Source organism: Tupaia chinensis, unplaced genomic scaffold (genome assembly GCF_000334495.1).
Source record: "Tupaia chinensis unplaced genomic scaffold, TupChi_1.0 Scaffold000179_1, whole genome shotgun sequence".
NCBI lineage: Eukaryota > Metazoa > Chordata > Mammalia > Scandentia > Tupaiidae > Tupaia > Tupaia belangeri.
In genome coordinates, this window is record NW_006159654.1 from 2,270,325 (window position 1) to 2,293,953 (window position 23,629).

Genomic DNA, 23,629 nt, shown 5'->3' on the forward strand with positions numbered 1-23,629 from the left:
AATTTCAAGCCACCAGGTCCAGGATTCAAACTGTGGTCAGCCATGTGGGAGTCCAGGGACATAACTGCTGTGCCATCTGGTGGCCCCATAATCATTACAATACAGCCCCAGTCTCAGCCAACTCAGATCATGGACAGGTATACTCAGTGTACAGGGAAGCCCTGGGATGTGAATTGGGGACCTTCCCACAGGGTTCACTTGCATTATCACTGTGCCACCTTATTGCCCAGCTGCACTTTCCTAACACACCATATTCCCACGCTGTTACCTAAACACATCCCTCTACCGTGACAGGATGGGAATGCATCTATTAAAATAGGCATTGTTATGTGAAGACCAAAAGGAAAAAAAAAATGTGTGGTGACATCCATGGTATAGAAATAAAAACAACTCTAAGATGAAGGACAATTGAAATAGTATGCTTATGGCAAAAAACTTATAAAGAAACACCAAACTGGAAAAATATCAGGGACCTCTATAGCAATAAGATCATAAATATAATTGAAAAGAAGGGGGTGGTCATACTCAACTACTCAACAAATATTTATGAAGTATCTATTGTGCTCTGCTCTTCACTAGTGGCTGGAGATACAATAATGAATCAAATAGCCATAGAACTTACAGTTCAGTGGTGGGAGGGTAAACACTTAAACAAATAACATAGGAACACACAAATAAGTCACTTAAAGTTATCGGAAGTGTCCTTGTCATTACAGAGAAAGCTCTATGTTCTCACTTTAAGAAGGGGAAGTGACCACGATGGGCCTCACCTAAGTACAGGAGGTTAACGATTGCTGGGATGGAGGCTCCATGGGACTAACCAATGCTGGGATGGAGGCTCCATGGGACTAACCATTGCTGGGATGGAGGCTCCATGGGACGAAGAACTGAAAACCAGCCTGTAAGAGTGGAAATTGGTCTCTGGTCAGCGGCCAGCAAAAATTTAGGGATCTCAGTCCTGCAGCTGTGAGCAACTGGATTCTCCAACCAACAATCAAAATGAGCTTGGAAGCAGAGTTTTCCCCTGAAGCTCAAAATAAGAGCTGAGCCCAGGGACACATAGTCTTTGTGAGAGTCTAGGCAGAGAACACAGCTGAGCCTGCATGGACTTCTGACCTACACAGCTGTGAGATAATACATGCATGTTGTTTTGAGCCACTAAATTTGTGGCAATCTGCTACACACCAACAGAAAGCTGATACCCAGGTTTGTAAAACCACAGCAGAGTGAGCCTCTAAAAATACTTGGTTGAAATTTCATTTCTGTGTGCCTGTTGGTTTGTTTTGCCATATCTTTAAAAGGAAGGAATCTTAGTCCCTTTCAGCTGCTATAATAAAGTACCATAAATAGTGGTTTATAAACAACAGCAAATTGATTTCTCAGGGAGGGAGATATGAGATTAGAGGCCCAGTGTGGCTAGGTTCTGATAGAAGCTCTCTACTGGGTTGTAGACTGCCAGCTTCTCATCATATCCACACATGGCAGAAAAAAGGATTAAAACAAGATTAAAAAAAAAAAAAAGAATGACACTTTCCTAAGTGCACCAATCTCATTCATGAAGGCTACACCCTCATGACTTAATTATGTCCCAAAAGTCCCACCACTTAATACTGTTATAGTGGATTTGGGATTTCAGTATAACACTTTTTGGATAGGAGAGGACACAAAAGTTTTGTACAGAAGAGGTTTAGTTAGTCCTTAATAAATGGCTTTTAAATTTTTTTCTTATATCAATGCTGACTCAGGCCAACTCTCTCATAAATAGTACTTAGTCTACATTCACCCACTTTCTGTGTTCTACAAAATCATATTAACCAAAAACAAATTAAGGATGAAGAACAAAAAGCATTGTTCCAGCCTGGGCCCCACAGCTTGTACTCACTTCTCACCATCTCCTAATCCTGCAGGAAAGATTAACTAGCTCCACGAACTAGGGAGCAATAACAGTATGTTTACATGTTTGGTGAAGAATAAAAGATTGTGCCAATTAATTACTATGGCCTCGCTGCAAGTATTAATAACCTTGACCGTTGCTTATCTTTGACCAATAAGAACATGCACTTGATTATACATAGAACCATCTAACATTCTCTGCCCTATTTCCCACCCCTTCATCTGTTGTCTAATTATGTTCAAATTCTACTTCTTTTAAATTCATAAATAAAGAAAGTAATCTTTCAAATAATTATATGGCTGCATTTGATTTAAAATGTCAAAAGAGACTGAAAAAAAGATAATTAGGTTGGACACTACAATATTTCTTAATGTACATGATCTACTATAATATTACCTTTGGTGCCTTCAAATTGAGATGTAGGTCTAGGTCCTCTCTTCTTGAAGTTGGCACAAATATGTATTTCACTTTTTATACATTTAATCACTATGTATCATTACAGCATGCAAAATGAATTTTTCCAGCATGAATACACTATATATCAGTCCAGTTAAAGATATTATCATATCCATTATCATCAATGGATAATTTTTCTTTTTTATGTCCCTTAAATGTTTTAAAAAATATATAAAGAAAAAAAAATGTTTTACTTCATCCCTTTGGTTCTTTTCCTCTCACCCTCCCCAATTTCCCACCCTCCTCCCACACTGACTCTAGTATCCACAGTTGTTCTCCATGCTTTTATATCTTCTAGTCTTTAAGTTTCTGCCAGAGTACAGGCATTCAGTATATATTGAGTGAGGACAGACAATACTTCTCTTTCATAGTCTGGCTTGCTTCTCTTAGCAGTAAATCTTCCATATTCATCCACTTTCTTTTTTTAATAATTATTTTATTTGACTTTACCTATTAATCTATTTTAATTTGACCAGAGAGGCACAGAGTGAGAGAGAGAGAGAGAGAAAGTGAGAAAGCAAACTGCCAGGTCCAGCACTCGAACCACAGCTGGTCATGTGGGATTCCAGCACTCTACACCACCACGTCACCTGCAGGCCTAATCAATCCAATTTCTATAGATACTCCCATCTTGTTTTTTATAGCTGAGTAGTATTCCAAAGTGTAATCCAATTTCTATAGATACTCCCATTTTATTTTTTATAGCTGAGTAGTATTCCAAAGTGTACATGTGTCACATTTTTTTCAATCCATTCTTCTGTTTTTTTCTATTTGGGTTGGTTCCATGTCTTAACAATTGTGAATAATGCCACGATAAACATGGATATGCAAGTACTTTTCCCATTGAGTATATTCCTATCCTTTGGGTAGATACCCAGTAGTGGAATTGCTGGATCATATGGTGGTTCTGTTTGTAGGCCTTTGAGGCTGGTAGAGTGACTTAGACTCAAAATGAGTGACTGAGACTAGGTCATAAAAGGCAGCACAGCTTCTGCCTGTCCACTGGGGTACTTATTTTTGCAACTCAGAGCTTTCATGTAAGAAACCTGACTTCCTGAGGCTATGCCATTATAAGAAAGTCTAGGCCATCTGACAGGTCATATGTGGGCATTGAGTCAATAGCCTTAGCAGGAATTTTAACCAATGAAGAGCATCAGCTGCCAGACATGAGAATGAATAGTCTGCTAAATATTTCCAGTCCCTACCTGTTGAATTACATCCAGCTGAGACTTCATATGTCATAGTGCAGAAATGGCCTATTTCCTTTTTGTTTTTTGGGGGTTTTTGTAAATGTGGCATTCACAGAATTCATAAGCTTTATAAAATGGTTGTTTCATGCTCTTGTGGTTGGAGTGTTTTTTTTATGTAGTAGCTGGAACCACATATTTTTAAAACCATGATAAAGATATGAATTGCTAATATTACAAACCAAACTTTATGGATCATCCACAGATTTCACCTTATCTTATTTTGGAAAATACAGTGTCAATACTCACCAATTTCCATGTAAATTATTCCTGGGCACATTCCCAAGCTGTAATTCCTAGGTGTTTTGTATTCAGATAAGGCCATGTGGTTATTTCTCGTTTATGGAATGTGAACAGAATTTTTATACATCACCTTGGGCCAAAACAATTGTGAGTGGACTTTTTTCTCTACCATATTTGTTGATTTATTTTTTTCCCTCAGAGCCTATTACACAAAATGTAGAGGAGAACTCTAAGACTTTAGAAGATGGTGAAATTATTACATGGATGGAGCCTAGGTCCCTGAAAAACTACATAGAGCAGAGAACACTTCTTTCCTCTAAACCCAGACCAAATTATAATAGGAACAATAGAAAAACCTTATTGATGTTAAGTTCCCAAGATTTTGACATTGTTTTGTCTAATTAGGGTAAATACAATATCCCACATTTATTATCTTAGAATTATTCTATTTTAGTGTTTGAAAGTGCTTCGTACCTTATAGAACAAGGGTAGTAAACTGTGGCACATTGCCGGCTTTCATATACAAAGTTTTATTGAAATAGAGCTATACCTATTTGTTACTAGAGTCATCTAGTTTTTTTTTTTTTTTTTTTGAGAGATTTTCACTGTAGGGCACGTGCGCTCACCAGACAGACAGAGAGAGACATAGAGACAGAAAGCGAGAAATCACCCCCCAGGGGGGATGGTCACGCCGCAATCCCTTCTCCTCCATTCTCCTCTCGGGATCTTGGGCACGCACGCACATGCACCCGGCGTGAGTTTTAAGCCACCGGGTCCGGGACACGAACCGCGGTCGACTACATGGGAGTCCAGCAACATAGCCATTACGCTAACTGCTGGTTCCCTAGAGTCATCTAGTTTTAAGAAAGACTCTAAGACACCCAAAGGCAAAAGCGTTTTTTATCTGGTCTTTTACAGGAATTTTTCTGACTCTGAGTGGGAATATTGATTAAGCATGTGGGCATAGAAATTAGGCCAATAAGTTTCAAATCTCAGTTCTGAAGATGGGCAATTATATGGCTCTGGACAATCTTTTCAGCCTCTCTAGCCTGCCATTTTCCAACTAACGTAACTGGGGAAATAGTAAAGACTGTAAGCCTTGATTTAAGAGCATGAAATAAAATTATCCATGAAAGGGACATAACAAATTCTCTCTTTTTTTCTTTATTCATGATAAAACACATGCATGCATACAAGATGGTGACAACAGAAGAGTGGGAAAAAGATAGGGACTACCCTCACAGGGTCTACTCATATTACAGTCCCCTTCTTCCAGTCCTCTATCTCATCAGATCCTGGGAACTTAACTCACATGCCAGATGTTTCAGGCTCAGAATTTGAACAATAGTTACCATGTAGCATCCAGCTTCTCTTGGGTAGCGCTTTACCACTGCACCACAGAGCCAGTACCACAATAAACATTCTTAAATTCTAACTCTTGTTATTAGAATTACCCTAAAGTTTCAGATGGATCAACTACTCACCCATAGTATGCTTGTTTCCAAAGCATAACCTACTGCCAATTCCAGCACTTCCAGCAACATGGGAAGCTCATTTTAGCTTTAATTGTTGTATAGAAATGTCTTCCTTTCCCTGAGTTGAAGGTATACCCTTAAGCTCTATACTTGTTATACTAGTTCTGCCTCCTTAGATTCTACAAAACTTCTTTTCCACACATTATGTCCTTCCAATACTTGAGGATGATGTCTCTGTATTTTATCTTATCAAGATTCCGCATCTTCAGTTCTTTCAGTTGCTTCTCCTAAGACAGTTTGTACCCCTTTCCCATTTTGGTAATTTCCTTTAGGAAGGAAAAGAACATGTTTACTCGGAAATTAGTAAGAGATTTTAGGTCCTTGATCCCAAGACACTCCATATTATGCTAATGATGTGTGTTTTGTCCAATTCAGTTTTTTTATACCCCTTACTGTTCTAGAAAAGTTGATTTTTTTGTAGAACCTAGTAAAAGTTCTTATATTTACTTTTTTAATATCTTATCTTATGTGAAGTTCCAACCTCTTGAGATGCTTCCAGATATTGATACTACAGTTTAGAATACTCACTGCTCTTGCCAGTTTTGTCACAAATAAATATCCCATCCAGGTGAAGATTTATACAATTAAGGCAGCTGAATATTGTTTTTAATAATTGGATTGTTTCACCTTAGACTTCTATTGATCTTAATCATTATTTGTTCAGCCAGTCTCATTGAAGTGTCATTCCTTAGCAAAAGAAGTTGGAAGCGAATATAAGTGAAAATATAAATATGTTGCACTTTGAAGCAAGCTATGTTTCTATATTAGTCAGAAATCTCCAGAGAAATGAAACCAACAAGAGGAATTATTCATATTTCAAGAGATTGTTCACACAATCATGGAGGCTTGCTAAATCCAAAATCTCCAGAGTAGGCTGGTAGCTGGAGACCCAGGGAAGAGCTACAGTTCAACTTCAAAGGTAGTCTGCTAGCATAATTTCTTCTTGCTCAGCAGTCTTTGTTCTATTCACATCTTCAACTGATTGGATAAGGCCAGCTACATTATGGAGGGTAATCTACTTTACTCAAGTCTGCTCATCTTAAAAATCACCTTGACAGAAACAGTAAGAATGTTTGACCAAATATCTGTATACCATGATCCAGCCAACTTGATACATAAAATTAACTATCATAGTATCTCTAACTCTTTTTATTCTTTTTCCTTGCAATAAAAATAGCTAAAAGTAGGGACCAGCAGATGGCATAATGGTTATGTCACTGGACTCCCACATAGTTGACTGTAGTTTGAATCCTTGACTTTAAGAGATTTTTATGATGTTTTATGAATGCTGCAGGTTATTCTTTTTTGTGGGAAGTTCACTGTTCCCTTTTGTTACACTTTCCCCTCTTTAGGTTTGGATGTGTGGAGGAGAAATGTTCGATGTTCCATGTTCTAGAGTTGGTCATATCTACAGGAAGTACGTCCCTTACAAAGTTCCATCGGGGACCAGCCTTGCCAGAGTGAGTAACAGAACCAAGGAATTTTGGGTTTGATAGATAGCACGCACCCTCAACAGGCAGAGTAATCACCCTTCCACCTGGGGTAATCTCAGGCTCCCACTAACAGAAACTCATCATATATGGAGAGTTCCGGTGCTTCTCAGTTTTATTTCTAGTTTTAAATGAAGTACTCATTATTAAGCTAACTCTTATTATTGATTGATTCAAACATTATCACGTATAATCAATCTTCACTATTGCCTTCTGAGATTAATGTTCTTATCTTTATTTTGTAGATGAGAAAGTTGATGCCTCGTAGGGAGGTTTGTTCATGCTCACACAAAGACAAATACCATAGGAGTATATGTCCAAGTATGCAGGATGGATGACCAGTTATTTTTCCCACACGGACAGGAATAGGACACATGGTATGAGAGATAGAAAGGGGATAACCAGAAGATGGGGAGAAATAAATGTCCCAAATCTGCCTTCTTTTCATTTGTAACTAGGGCCAGCTCTGCTTAAAATTGTATCTCATTCTCAAAATTACAAAATTGGCCAACCCTAGTAATTTTTTTTTTTTAGGTATTATTTTGGATAAAACCTCCTGGGTCAGCCCTACCACCTAGTGGTTAAGGGAGCCAGATTTCACACCACCAACCTTGCTTCAAATCCTTTTCCTAGTGATTTGAAAAATTCACTAGGCATTGAGTATATGCATGCTCAAAATCCAGACAGGATAGAAAATGGAGGAGAATGAATTGTGGTATGATCACGCCCCAAACGAGGGGTGTTTTCTCCTTCTCGTTCTCTCCCTATCTCTATCTGTCTTTAGAAAGCACTCTAACACCTTCTGACAATTAAAAAAAATATATATTTTCTTGTAGACCAAATGGAAGGAGGCTTTTCTCTTCTCCCTTTTAAAATGTTTTATGTATGTTTGGGAAGACATAGTCATGAAACCTTCTCTAGACAAATCTTGACCGTTTCTCTGTTTTTTATGTTACTTTCTTTGTAACTGGGTCAGTTTTCTTCACCACCATATGGCTGTACCTGCTACTGCACAGATGTCGAATCTAGAAAAACAGCATTTCACCACAACCCTTTATGCTCTCCTAGGAATATAATCCTGAGTTATTCATTTTGGTTCTTTTACTAGTCAGTCTGCAATATATACCTATTTAAGTCTTTTATATAAAGCTCAATAAGTTCACATCACAAGGTTTTGTAAAACAAGCTAGTTTATCAGGATCCATTAGAATATCCATCTCACAGGACAGAGCTTTTTATTTGTATTATTTGTAGCTATCAGACATGTGTTGAAAAAATTAATTAGGAAAAATTTTAAAAAGAAATTCTACAGTTTAAGTTGTTACTAAAATTTGCACTTTTTAATGAAGTATTTGAAATTTTTTATTTATAGTGAATCTTTTTAGAGGTAGGTTATTCTTTCTCTTTTTTTTAATCTTTTTTTTTTTTTACTGAATCTTTTTAGAGGTAGGTTATTCTTTCTTTTTTTTTAATCTTTTTTTTTTTCTGGAGAGGTTTTTTCGCTATAGGGCGCGTGCGCTCGCCAGACAGACAGAGAGAGACATAGAGACAGAAAGCGAGAAATCACCCCCCAGGGGGGATGGTCACGCCGCAATCCCTTCTCCTCCATTCTCCTCTTGGGATCTTGGGCATGCACGCACATGCGCCCGGCGTGAGTTTTAAGCCACCGGATCCTGGATGCGAACCACGGTCGACTACGTGGGAGTCCAGCGACATAGCCATTACGCTAACTGCTGGTTCCCAAGGTAGGTTATTCTTTCTAAGTCTTTTCCCAGATTATTAGTCAACAGTGTCTATCTTTTTTTTCCTTTAGTCACATCTATGGTAGTTTTAACAGCAGTTAGAGTTTATGGTAGTGAACTTGCATTCTATATATCTTGAAGTGCAATGGTTGTGTTATTCCTGTACCCCCTCAAATCACTAAACACTAATAACACATTTCTTTGAAAAGGTGTAAAGACTGAGAAGAGGAAATCTGCATCCAGACAGTGGCAGGGTGATTAATGCAGCTGGATCCCACATAGCCCACTGTGCAGTTCAAGTCCCAGACCTGGTGGCTTGAAAAACACACCAGACAAGTGTGCATTCATGGCCAAAATCCCAAAAGGAAAAATGGAGAAGGGATTGTGGTGTGACCATTCCACAGGAGGTGCTTTCTTACTCTCTGTCTCTCTTCAGTGAGCTCACATACACATTAAATTTATAAAAACATAAAAAAAAAATGAGCTCAGGAACATTCTAGTAAATTTATAAAAAAGGAAACAAATAATTACAAAATCATAGTAATTTAAGAGCTGCTTCTTCAGTAAGGAGATATGGCTTATTTAGTCATAAAACTTAATACCTAAGACTGGAAAACAAAAGAACTCAAAGGAAGGTAAATGCTTGCACAATTTTGAACACCTATTGCAAGTCACCACATCGATGTCATAAATCATACCATTTAAAATATCCTAAATATAATGATCTTCTGTCATTTATCCACTTTCATTCACTCATAAGCTCCTGAGCTTGTGCCTCGGAATGAATCAATCATTCATTTGCAAGAGGGATGCTGTATATGCCTGGTTAGTAATAAAAAATAAAGTGTGAAAATGGAGAGTTGGAGGAGGGGTGCCAATCCAAAAAGTTTTATTTCCAAAACTAAAAAGTTCATATATTTTCGAGAAAGAAATTAAGTACTTTGTCAAGGACTGTCAAATATAGGGAATCTAGGGTTAGCACATAAAACTTCCAGGGAAAAGTGAATATCTGTTCAAAGGAAGAAAGTCCATAATTCTGAATTTTAATCTTTTCCACTTAAGTTTTACCTGAGAGCTCATTTTTTTTTTCTGAACTACTTGAGCAATCAGAAAGTCATAAATATTGAAGCTCAACTGTCACTCTAAGGTACATTTTATGATTTTTTAAAGTAAAAAATATATTAAAATGAAAAACAATTCTGATATTTTGTGGGAGAATCTCAACTACCTTGCTGCAACCTCCAATACCACTAAATCATTAAAAATGATGAGAGGCTATAAAGAGGCTTCAAATGCAGGGCCACATCTACTTAATAGGCATTTTCAACTTTCCAGCCTCATTAAGAAACAGCGAGGAGGCAGGTTGGAGACTCGACCCCAGAGACTTGTTTTCTTACTTTACAAAACTCATTTAATTATTCAAAAATCTGTGTCTTTCACACACACACACACACACACACACACATATATATATGTGTGTAAACTAAGAATTCCAGCAGACTTCAAAATACACACATAAACACACACACTCAGAAATGCACTAACATCCTACAGTCCTCTAAAGAGCGGACCAGTGTAGTTATACAAATAAATTCAGATAGTTGGATATTAGGTACCTCCTATTTACCTAGCATTACAATCTAGTTGGAAGAGACAAGGTATCCATACATAAATCATAAGAGGACAATGCAAGACAACAAATGATTGTTCCAATATATCATACAGATACATACAGGTATGGGGCTAGCAGGTGGCATACTGGTTATGATGCTGAACTCCCCCATGGTTCAAGACCTGAACCCGGTGTCTTAAAAATCACACCTTGTATGTGTGTGCTTGCCCAAGATCCCAGGAGGAAAACAGAGGAGAAGGGACTGCAGCTTGGCCAGCCTCCTGGGAAGATGATTTCTCAATTTTCCTCTTGCTATCTCTCTCTCTGTTTCTCTCCCTGCAAGCAAACAGGACCTACAACAAAAAGCTAAAAATAAATAAATAAAATGATACAGGTAAAAGAAAGAAAAGGGGTAAGCAGCATTACAGATGTGACCTTCTTCAAATGGTACAGGTAAAAGAAAGAAAAGAGGTAAGCAGCATTACAGATGTGACCTTCTTCAGTCCTCCCAAATTAAAGGTCTTACAAGACAACTTTAGAGGACACCTCCATGAAATTAACAAGTTTCATAGACAAAAAGTCCCCAGACTCAAGACCTGTAACCTGAGCCACTTCATGGCCAATCTTTCAACCAGCCTCAGTGAACTGAGAAAATTAAGAATCACAAGGCTAAATCTGTGCAGTTTAATAACGCCTCTTTCAAGAGCAATGATCAGCCTTTCTTTAATTACAGGATATAAGACAGTCAAGTTTTTTATTAATGCTCTTATTTGAAAAGAACAAAAATTAACATCTCTCTATGATTTCCCACAAAACACAACAATCTAGGATACTCTGACTTACAATTCAGTTTCATCTAGGAACCATGACATCAATAAGCCTAGATATTTTTACTAAGTCAGCTCAGAGCCTAATATCAGTACACTGGGGCACAGGGGTGATACCTTTTCACTAGGGATAAATGGCAAGTACCTGAGAGAGGATGCTCATCTCTAAAGCTGTAGGGAGAATAGAAAGTCACCAGGGCTGTCGTGACAATGCTCCCTTCTTTGGGATGGCACTAGTTGTTCTTCATCTCAAACATGTGAGAAGCTCCTCAGTAAAGATTCACCAAGTTATGCTTTCACACCCCAAGGTGACTGAGTGGTAAATGGATAGAAGAGTCTCTAAGAAAATCCTTCATTCCGGCAGGTTGTTGTATGAGCCATATACTCCATCAAAGGAACAGAATTACTGTCACCTTGAGGGAAAAATTCACATACCCCTCCCTGTGAACACTAGTGTATTTGGGATCAATCAAACCATAGACCTGAGACAAGTAGCTCTAGCAGTATGACCATGGCGAAGAGCAGTCACCCACACCTAAGTAGACCAGCTGCTTGCAGTACAGTGGTAGCCCTCTTGGGATCATCTTAGCTCATGGAAGTTTCCCCAGGAGGGTCACCAGAGCTATGGAGGGCAGCTCTGCAAACCATGAGGAGACAGTTCTGGAAGCACATGTAGCTTCCCTCCCTAATGCCAACAACGGTCAATGTTGGAACCAAACCTTATCTAGGTCTATAACAGGATACCAGAGAACGCAAATCAGAAAACTGCATGTTTCTTCATTTCACCTCTGACATAGAATCAATATTTTTTTATTTCTAAAATTTCATCTTACATTTTATGACAATCATTTAAGAACACAGGGGAATTTAGATTTTTCCAATTTTCAGAATAAGAGTTAAAACCAGGACCAGCAGTTAGCGTAATAGCTATGTTGCTGGACTCCCATGTAGTCGACCATGGTTCACGTCCTGGTCCCGGTGACTTAAACTCACACTGGGCTCGTGTGCATGCGTGCCCAAGATCCCAAGAGGAGAATGGAGGAGCAGGGATTGCAGCGTGGCCATCTCCCCTGGGGGGTAATTTCTCACTTTCTGTCTCTCTGTCTCTCTCTGTCTGGCAAGCGCACGCACCCTATAGCAAAAAACCTCTTCAAAAAAAAGGAAAAAAAAAAAGAGTTAAAACCAAAGAAGTAAAAATCCTGTAAAAGTCAAATTATGCATGATATTCCAGTTCTTGAAAATGTGTTCTTTGTCGAAGATGATAAATAAGGAACTAGTCTCCATTTGACTATCACACACTGCATGCATGCTTTGAAAACTACATTGTATAGGGACCAGCAGTTAGCGTAATGGTTATGTCGCTGGACTTCCATGTAGTCAACCGCAGTTCAAGTCCCAGACCTGGTGACTTAAAATTCACACTGGGCACATGTGCATGTGTGCCCAAGATCCCGAGAGGAGAACGGATGAGAAGGGATTGTGGTGTGGTCATCCCCCCGAGGGGTGATTTCTCACTTTCTGTCTCTTTGTCTCTCTCTGTCTGTCTGGCGAGCGCACATGCCCTGTAGCAAAAACTTCTCAAAAAAACTCTAGCAGTATGACCATGGCGAAGAGCAGTCACCCACACCTAAGTAGACCAGCTGCTTGCAGTACAGTGGTAGCCCTCTTGGGATCATCTTAGCTCATGGAAGTTTCCCCAGGAGGGTCACCAGAGCTATGGAGGGCAGCTCTGCAAACCATGAGGAGACAGTTCTGGAAGCACATGTAGCTTCCCTCCCTAATGCCAACAACGGTCAATGTTGGAACCAAACCTTATCTAGGTCTATAACAGGATACCAGAGAACGCAAATCAGAAAACTGCATGTTTCTTCATTTCACCTCTGACATAGAATCAATATTTTTTTATTTCTAAAATTTCATCTTACATTTTATGACAACCATTTAAGAACACAGGGGAATTTAGATTTTTCCAATTTTCAGAATAAGAGTTAAAACCAGGACCAGCAGTTAGCGTAATAGCTATGTTGCTGGACTCCCATGTAGTCGACCATGGTTCACGTCCTGGTCCCGGTGACTTAAACTCACACTGGGCTCGTGTGCATGCGTGCCCAAGATCCCAAGAGGAGAATGGAGGAGCAGGGATTGCAGCGTGGCCATCTCCCCTGGGGGGTAATTTCTCACTTTCTGTCTCTCTGTCTTTCTCTGTCTGGCAAGCGCACGCACCCTATAGCAAAAAACCTCTTCAAAAAAAAGGAAAAAAAAAAAGAGTTAAAACCAAAGAAGTAAAAATCCTGTAAAAGTCAAATTATGCATGATATTCCAGTTCTTGAAAATGTGTTCTTTGTCGAAGATGATAAATAAGGAACTAGTCTCCATTTGACTATCACACACTGCATGCATGCTTTGAAAACTACATTGTATAGGGACCAGCAGTTAGCGTAATGGTTATGTCGCTGGACTTCCATGTAGTCAACCGCAGTTCAAGTCCCAGACCTGGTGACTTAAAATTCACACTGGGCACATGTGCATGTGTGCCCAAGATCCCGAGAGGAGAACGGATGAGAAGGGATTGTGGTGTGGTCATCCCCCCGAGGGGTGATTTCTCACTTTCTGTCTCTTTGTCTCTCTCTGTCTGTCTGGCGAGCGCACATGCCCTGTAGCAAAAACTTCTCAAAAAAAATTTTTTTAAAACTACATTATATCCTACAAAGATGTATAATTAAATGTAAAAAATGAATTATGAAAAAAATTTCAAAAATACAAGTAAAAGCTATCTATATCCCACATGGCCAACTTTGTGGTTCAAGTCCAGGACCCAATAGCTTGAAAATCACACTAGGTATGTGTATGTGCATGCCCAAAAATCCCAAGAGGAGAATGGAAAAAGAAGGTATTGTGGAGTGGCCATCCCCTTTGGAGGGTGATTTCTCTTTTTCTCTTTCTCTCATTTTCCCTCTCTGTCTCTCTCCAGTGAATACATGCACCCTATAGCAAAAAAAAAAAAAAAATAGTAATGTAAATGTTAACTCACAGTAAAGGAATAGAGGCTAAATGGGAAATGAGTAGAGCTGGGATTACGAACTAGAGTTTCTTGGTCCAAGTCCACGTTGTTAACCATCCTGCCCCTTTTAGTAGAAGTTCTGGGTACACAGGAACATCTGGGGCACTCATGGTAGGGACACCAGTCAAAGCAAGCATAGAGAGCTGCCGAGGAGTATATTTGGGACCTATGGAACTATGGCATAATGGCCAATGTGCTTTGGAGGCAGACTCTGGAGGACCCTCTATGGAGACTTCAGTGTAAGCGTAGACATTTTCTTGTAGACTAAGGGAAAGAACTGATGGTTTTTGAACAGGAAATACCAGGATAGAACTAGAGTTAAAATGGGAAGATCAACCAACAAATAAATATTAAAGAGGAGAAAGAATAGAGAAAAGTAGCACTTTGGATGTAAGATGGATTTGTAAAGAAAACTTCATAAAAGACTTTCATTCATTTGCTATAATAGACAAATGAGGGAGAAGTCATATACAACCATGAGGCTACTATCTTGTCATCTGAGAGAAAATCTATTAGCACAAATATAAGGAAGTGAGAAGGAGGAAAGGGAAATATGCTGAGATTGCTTTTCGGTGAGGTGAGGTATAAGTAACGGCCTTTATATGAGTTCAGGAAGAGCCAGATGTGGAGAGACATGCACAGACTTTCCACCCAGAATTCTTTCTCCTGTTTTTTGGAGACATTTTTACTATAGGGTGCATGCACTAACCAGAGAAACAGAGATAGAGATAGAAAGTGAGAAGTCACAACCCACCCCCAAGGGATGGCCACGTTGCAATCCTTTCTCCACTCTCCTCCACGGATCTTGGCCACGCATGCACATGTGTCTGGTGTGAATTTGAAGCCACGGGGTCTGGGACTCAAATCATGGTTGGCCATGTGGGAACTCAGCGACATAACTACTACACCATCTGCTGGTCCCTCCATCGAGAATTCTGAGACCCAAAAATACTTTGGGCAGATATTCCTTCGCAAGAAATTTTTATTTCTGAAAAAATACATATTGTAGAGCCAGACAGGTGTAGAGTGATAATGCAAGTAGGCCCACATGGGAAGGCTCCCAGTTTACATATCAAGACCTCCTTCTATGTACTGGTTATGTGCTCATGGTCCTGTGACCCATGCTAACTGGGGCTGGGGTGACCATGAGGTAAGGACCATACTGGGAATGCCTATCTCTCTCATGAAAGAAACAAATAAAAATATGCATTATGTCAGGCACTGTGCTAGTCTCTGAAAATTTAAGTAATGAACAAGTCAAACACAAACCCTAACTTCTCTTAATGGCCCTGGGTATGATTATAAGGTATAATACAATCCACACAGTTCAGCAGTCTCTATATTACGATGCCACACAACTGCGAGGATGAGAGAAGGTTAAATGAAAATAATCAAGCTCACCAGGGAATAAAAGCTATATTTTATATAGTTAAAGTATTTACAAACTTTTTCATATATATATTATCTTATCATAATTGTAATTATGATATAACAAAAGAAGTCTATGTCTTATATAGCAATAGCATTTTATGTGTAGAGAGATATCTATTCTATATTAACAGATTATGTTTAATGATTTTATAGGCTACTCTAAGTTACATATAAGTTAAAAATAGTTTTTAGCTTTATATATTTACTTAGGGATCCTTAGCCAAAGGTAGTGACCTTTGACTATTGCCTATGGTTATTATACTTCAGGAGCATCAAAGCTACTTCTGAGGTCTGAAGGCACATAGTGGTTTTGCCTCTCTCAGCTGTGAAGCCACTTCTACCTAGCAGCCAAGATGGCTTTCTTCCAGTGTCATTTCCCCATTTACACTCAGCTCTGCAGACTCCATAGAGCATCTCAAACTTGAAATTGATGGAGGTGGGAAAAGGAGTAGGGAGAGGAGGAGTGTTTTGATATAGAATCCAAACCACCCCAAGTCAATTAACGAATGCTTCTTACTTGTTGACCATGGTATTGACTCTCCCGCCTGAAATAGCTAAAAATGAAAGAGCAGAACATTGGACCTATACAGCTCTCCCTTGTTTATGTCAGAAAAATATATCAGTCGAAAAGAAGCATTAACAAGACCAAAATGACTAGTTTGATATCCGAAAATAAAATCACCAACAAGGCTATAAAGTATGGTGATGAATAGGAAATCTACACTCCCACAAATTGACCTTTCTCCCCTGATGACTGTAAATCAGTTTACTCTCATAAAGCTGCCCGGCGAATAAGAGCTGTAGCATGACAACCTCAGACATCAACCGCAGCCAGCACTTCTTTCTACTGCTCTTAAAACTAAAAGGTTCAGATGTTTTATTCGAAGCTATTATTGAGTTCAGGGACATAGTGGCCTATCATTGGCTTTCTTCCCCAAAGTAGGAAATGATGAATTCTTCCCCAAAGACTTGGTCTGCATAACTGGCTAGGACTTCTGTGGAAAAGCAATCCTTCTGAAAACAGTAACTATCTCTAATTCTTCCATACACTGTAACACAAAGGGCAGTAAGACTGTCCAATACTTCTGGTAAGAACTAAAAATTATTAGATCTTGCAATCGTGTGTTTGTTTCTCTCCGCTCATGGCCACATTTTAAAATATAAAACCTTCTATTTAGAAGGAACTTTTTATTTAAGGAATTCAGGCATCTTCCATAATAATATTTCATTATTTCCTCTGTAAAAATCAATCATAAATGTATCATATGACAATAATGATTCATTCATCATTAAGATAGGTCAATCTGTTACATGGTTTGAAGTTCTATCTCATTTCTAGCCACAGAGAAGACCCAGGCTAGAAAAATCCTACCAATAAATATTCATCAAGGGCATGCTCTGCACCAGGCAGAAATGCATACAACATACTATTGGGTCATGGAAAAACTCATGACGAATTTTTGCATATAAAAACATAGAAAACATGACTTTTCCAATAACTCAATCTATATTGGAAACCAATGGCACTGGGCCTTTCTAGTTAGGTCAGGCCATCTCTTTGTAATGTAATGTACCCTCGCCCTATGACCTTCCTCCATACTGGGGTAAGTTCCAGGTGGACAACACTAGCGAAGTACTCATACTCACTCACCCTTTAGTCGTGTCCCCATTTTATGCTTGTTTGCACATGAGGAAAATAATGCAAAGCTAGACTTCTGTCTGCCAAAGATCTAGAGAGGAAATAGAAAACATAAAACACAAAATCACTGCTTGACCCTCACCTTCTCCTTTAATTTCTAATCCAGGAATTGTCAGAATTTTTTCAAGTATTCATATATTTTTATTGGTTTAACAAATAACAATAGAATCGCATACTGTCTATGTTTTTTTAAGGTAGAGCATAGAATCTTGAAGCAAACATAGGCACGAAAAAGGAGAGCAAAATGGCAAATCACTGACAAGTGCAGTCTCTTTGCCATTTGGAAACTCCATGAAAATAGTGTGTTAGGTAAATAATTATTTCAAGGGACTAGCCAATGGTGTAATGGTTACGTCACTGGACTCCCACTTGGCCAACCACTGTTTGAGTCCTGGACCTGGCACCTTCAAACTCACACTCGGTGTGTGTGTGTGTGTGTGTGTGTGTGTGTGTGTGTGTGTGTGTTTAGTCAAAATCCTAAAAGGAAAATGGAAGAGATAGGATTGCCACATAGCCATTCCCTCTGGGGGTTGAGGGAGTGATTTCTTGCTTTCTGTCTCTCTCTCTCTCTCTCTCTGTCACTCCAGTGAGCAAGTGTGCCCTGTAGCAAAAATCTTTCAAAAAAATAAAAAGATGATTTTAAAACTTAGCAATTTCTCACCAAAAAACTCTAAAAACTGTCCCTATTTCTTTGCTCTACATTTTTTTTCTCAAAGAGCTCCCACAGATGCTGCATTCTTCCAAACATGAAAGCATTTTGCTCAGTTTAATTGTTTCAAATATTTCTTGGTGCTTGCCCAAGTTTTAGCCCAGCTATGACTTGTAAATCACCTATCTTATGCTTTCTAGTGTGCAAAAGAGAGCTTGCAAATTGAGCCAAGCAGTCCTCAAGCTATGGAAAAAATATTTTGCATTTCATGGGCTATCACATAAAGACAAACATTTTTCATTATTTTTTTGTTTATACCTATTGGAATATTTTATAGAGAGTATATATAATATCTAAGTGGTGATCCTAAATATTCACATGATAAATTTGACTGTCATAATTAATCATTACTTTTAGTTTGTCATCTTTACAAAATTAAAATGGGATTTATTTTCTCTTTTCTTTGGTTCTTCCTCCAGTCTGTTTTGGTTAGTCTTTCTCCTATCTAGAGCCCCTAGGAGCACTATGTTGTTATTTAGCATTTATATAGCTTTCTTTTTTCAAAGCACCTGAGAAACAAACTACATGGTGAGTCCTATTTGTAGGCTAGGGGAGATTATAATTGCATTTTTATCATTATCCCCATTAGAACTGAACGTTTTCCTGTATTCCCAACTCCACTGGAGCCCCTGAAAGAAGAAAGCTTGCTCAGACAAAACAGGGCCCTGCTGCTGCGAAATTAAGTTGCTGAAATTTAAGCAAATTAAAGTATTTTAGCATGCCATAATCTCAATGACCAGAACTACAACTCTTGCAGGGTGGAGCAGGCTGGTCGCTTTATAATTCTGCCTTTCTGGACCCCAGTCAGACGATGAAGCCACAGGAGCAACACGATAGACTCCTTTGTGGAATTAGCTCTGTACCAGATGTGTGAATGTGCATTGACACTGGGCTTGAGGCCTCTGCTCTTTCATTTCCACGGTAATCACCCTTGTTTCTAAGAATGTATTAGTTTATGGCAAGAATTCCATCTCCAGCTGTAATTCCAGCACAAGCAAGTCTCCTTCGTAGTGCCAGTTGAGGTAGAAAAAGCAGAGGAAAATGGAGAAGAGTTTGTGCTATGGCCCCTCACCGAGGAATGATTTCTCACTTTCCTTCTCTCTGTCTTTCTCTGGCAAGCACATTCACCCTATGGCAAAAAAAAAAAAAAAAACTTAAAAAGAAAGAAAGGAAATAGTTCCACTTGATATTTTGTAAACTGAGAAATTGTCAAAATGAAGCAATCGTCTTTGTGTTGTCTGAATGCTTTCAGTTCAATTCTGAAAACCGTTCATAGAAATTAAATTTCACAGATTACCTGACCTTTGAACAGCCACAGTGTTTTTTACATAAAGACTCTACAATGGGCAATTAGAAACGTAGGGATTTATCGGCTGTTTTGACACTGTGAAGAATCCCTCAGGATCTGCCAGTAGCAGCTAGAATAAATGCTGTCGCTGTCTATGTCAGTTTATCTGCACGCTTGCTGCCGATGTTCTTGTGACACTTGATACCCTCTTTGGCTGATAGTTAGACACGCTGCTTGTGGGGGGGCCAGCCAGTGGTGTGGTAGTTGAGGCACTGGACTCCCACATGGCCAACCACAGTTTAAGTCCCAGACCTGGTGGTTCAACTTGTTTTCTCTCTTTCTCACTCTCTCTCGTCTCTGTGAGCACACATGCCCTATACCAAATTTAAAAAATAATAATAATAATTAATAAAATTAAATAAATAAATAATTGGGGAAAAAAGAAATGCTGCTTGTGACTTATAAAAATAGAAAATGGATTAATAATAATTATCTAGAAATAAGGTCATACTTCCTTGTAGGCCCCAATTATGATGACAAGGGACATCATTGGCTTTGTTGCCCGAAATGAACTCCTATCAGGTTATCTCTCCAATGTGTCTCTAGACAGGCCCCAGAGGCTCCCTCTCATGTGCTCACGTGACCATTGTCAGAGGCAGTGTATCCCCTGAGTTGCTTCTCCTGCTTCCGCTCTTTATCTCCTGCCTATGAGACCATTAAAGAAGCACACAGTGACCACCACTCACAACAAAAGCTTCAACTTCTAACTGGTGGTGCTTCCTTTGGAGGAATGAAATCTTTTGTCCTAAAAGTGCCAGAATTTCTCTGGACCCTAAGTAGACATGGGTACATGGGTATAATGGCTGCCTCTCAGCTGTGAAACATAAGTGCTTTCTTAGACACAAAAGACCTCTGTTTTTTGGTTGCTCTTCAGCAATTCCAACAACCTCTGGGTATGTCTGCTTTCTCAGAATTCCAGAAAGTTAATCATGGGGAATGATTATATCATATTCTAACCTTTAATCCCAGCCAGAAATAAATAAAGAAATAAAATACAGTCTTAAGATATAAAAGTCAGAAATCATACTTTACTGGTGTCCTATTAGCCTAGTTTTTTCTTCAAAGACTGAAGCATGAAAGACACTGCAGCTTCCATCTTGTTCTCTTGGGTGACTTACTTTGAGAGAAGTCACTTACCAAGATGAGGATAGCAAGCAGTCCTATAGAAAGGCTCCTAAGGGAGAGACTTGAATCCTTGTACCAACAACAAGCACCAAGCTGGCCAACATGTGATTTAGCTGCCTTGAAAGAAGATCTTCCAGCCTTAGACTGACCAAAATTCATAGAAAATTTAAACCACATTGCCCAGAGAAATCACTCCCATGTTTCTGACCCACAGAAACTATGAATGATAAAAAAATGCTTATTATTGTTTTAAGCCACTCAGTTATACAGTACTTTGTTATATATCAATGGGTAATTAAGACAGTGTTTCTGTGTAACAGTTCTTTATCAGCAACTCTCAGACTAATTCAACCTTAAGAAACATGATTACTTTAGGTAATACACTTAAAACTTAAAATTAAGCATGCTTATACATATTAGGACACTATCAATAGAGTGAAAAGATAGCTCAGGAAATAGGAGAAAAAAATTGCAAAATTTTGGTAAAAGATTAATATCCATAATATATAAAGAATTCACACAACTCAACAAGAACAACATGGTTGGCCCCATGGAGCAGTGTTTAGGAGTTGCACAGTGGATGCTGGATCCCACGTGGCCTATCAGGGTTCAATTCCAGCATCATTGGCTTGAAAACATGCTGGGTGCTTATTTGTGCCAAGATTCTGACTGGATGGAAAATGAGAGGAAATGGATTATGATGTGACCAAGCCCTACTAGGGTACTCTCTCTCTCTCTCATCTCTCAAGTGTATACTCCTTTTGGCATGAAAAAAATAAAAACATAACAATCTGTTTTATACATGCAAGAATCCATTTCTGGAAGAAACTAGAGTTCAAAAATGGATTATTGAACATAGTCAATTGATTTTAACAAAGGTATAAAGGTAGCATGGTGCAGAAAAGATTGTTTTTTTCAACAAATAGTGCTAGAACAATTGGATATCAATATCCAAAAGTGTCAATAAATAAACGTCAGTCCATATCACATACCATACACAAAAAGTAACCCAAGGATGAATCAAAGAACTAAATATGATGGTTAAAATTTTAGCACAGCTAGAAAAAATAAAAATAAACAAAGAAGAAAAGTTTTTGTAAAGTTAGGCAAAAATTTCTTAGATATGATACTGTAGGCACTACCCCTAGAAGAAAATATTGATAAGTTGAACTTTATTAAAATTAGTGCCTCCAGGAACCAACACATGGCATAATAGTTATATCACTATACTCCCACATGGCCAACCACAGTTCAAATCCCAGACCCAGTGGCTTCAAACTCACTCCAGGCACATGTGGGTATATGGTGAAAATCCTGAGAGGAGAATGGAGGAGAAGGGATTGAAGCATGACCACCCCCGAGGGGTGATTTCTCACTTTCTGTCTTTCTGTCTCTCTCTCAGGTGTGTGCACAAGCCCTATAACAAAAATCTCTCTTAAAAATAAAATAAATTAGTATCTCCTGTTCTTCAAACTGTTAAGAGAAAAAAAAGACAAGGCAAATACCAGTAGAAAATATTTGCAAATAACATTTCTGATAAAGAACTTGTATACAGAATATATCAAAATTTCCAAAATATAATAATTGAAAATAGTTAATGGGCAAAAATTTTGAGTAACTATTCCACCAAAGATATACAGATAGTAAATAATATATAAAAAGATGGTCAACATCATTAGTCAGTAAGAAAATGCAAATTAAGGGGCCAACAGGTGACATGGTGCTTAAGGCTCTGGACACTCCCACATAGCTAACCATGGTTCAAGACCCAGACCAGTGGCTTGCTTTTTCACTTTCCCTCTCTCTCTCACTCTCTGTCTCTCTCTGGTCAAAATAAAATAAATGGATGAATAAATAAAAGATTTTTTTAAATGCAAATTAAACACCACCACAAAATTAAAAAGACTGAAAATAACAAGTGTTAGAGAAGTTATAGAATAATTGGGATGATCACAGACTGCTGATAAATGTAAGATGGGACAACCACTTTGAAAAATAGTTTAGGGGAACCAGCAGTTAGCGTAATGGCTATGTAGCTGGACCCCACGTGGTCAACCGCGGTTCGCTTCCCAGACCCGGTGCCTTAAAACTCACGCCAGGTGCATGTGCGTGCGTGCCCAAGATCCCGATAGGAGAATGGAGGAGAAGGGATTGCAGCGTGACCATCCCCCCTGGGGGGTGATTTCTCACTTTCTGTCTCTATGTCTCTCTCTGTTTGTCTGGTGAGCGCACACGCCCTACAGTGAAAATCTCTCAAAAAAAAAAATAGTTTAGCAGTTTCTTTAAAAGTTATACATTTACCTGGTGTATGACTCAACCATTTCACTTCAAGATATTTTACTCAAGAGAAATGAAAGTAAATTTCCATACAAAGATTTCTACAAGCCCATAACAGCTTTATTTATAATAGTTTAAAACTGGAAACAACTAATATATCCATAAGTGGATATGCTGATAGTGGTTCATTCATATGATGGAATACCATCAGACAGAATACATTAAACCACAACTATGAACTTCAAAATAATAAACCTGAGTGAAAAAAGCCAGATGAAAGAGCACATATGGTATCACTATATTTACATAAAATTCTAAAAAATTCAAATTGAGCTATTGTGGCACAAGTATACTAGTGGTTGCCTGGGGTTGACAGAGGAGCCACAGAAAGGAGATGGGAAGAGGAATTTCAAAGAGGCAGAAAGAAGCATTGGTAATGATAGATATGCTCATTATCTTGATTCTGATGATGGTTTTGGCAAATCTGTGTATGCCAAAGTACTAGACTTGTAAATTTGTAAATTTTTATGTATTTATTTTAGTTTGTTATAGGGTCTGTGTGCTCACAAGAGAAAGAGAGTAAGAAAAGAGAAAATGAAAAATCACCCCCAGAGGAGATCCCTTTTCTTCCATTCTTCTCTCAGGATTTTGGGCACACACACACACAACTTCTGTCTTTCTCAAGCCACCAGATCCAGGACTCAAACCATACATTCAGCCATGTTGGATCCAGCTGCCTTAAACACTGTGCCACCAGCTGCCCCTTAGATCATATACTTTAATTGTGAGCAGTTTCTGAGATATCAATTATTCTTCAGCAAAGTTGTCGTGTTTTGTTTTGTTTTCAAAATGAAACTTACGAGAATTTTTTAAATACTTTTAAAATTATTTGTGGAGTCATTTTTTTGCTTGTCCTCTATATAAAGGTTACAG

General features: G+C 38.5%; 1 protein-coding gene across 1 annotated transcript in view; it reads left to right on the top strand.

The window, feature by feature from the left end:
* LOC102497216 (polypeptide N-acetylgalactosaminyltransferase like 6) overlaps window positions 1-23,629 on the top strand; it is a 214,630-nt gene that overhangs the window by 117,498 nt on the left and 73,503 nt on the right. Inside the window, exon 4 of the mRNA XM_027771040.1 lies at window positions 6,728-6,835. Coding sequence (XP_027626841.1) covers window positions 6,728-6,835 — 108 coding nt within the window. The remainder of the gene's footprint in view (window positions 1-6,727; window positions 6,836-23,629) is intronic.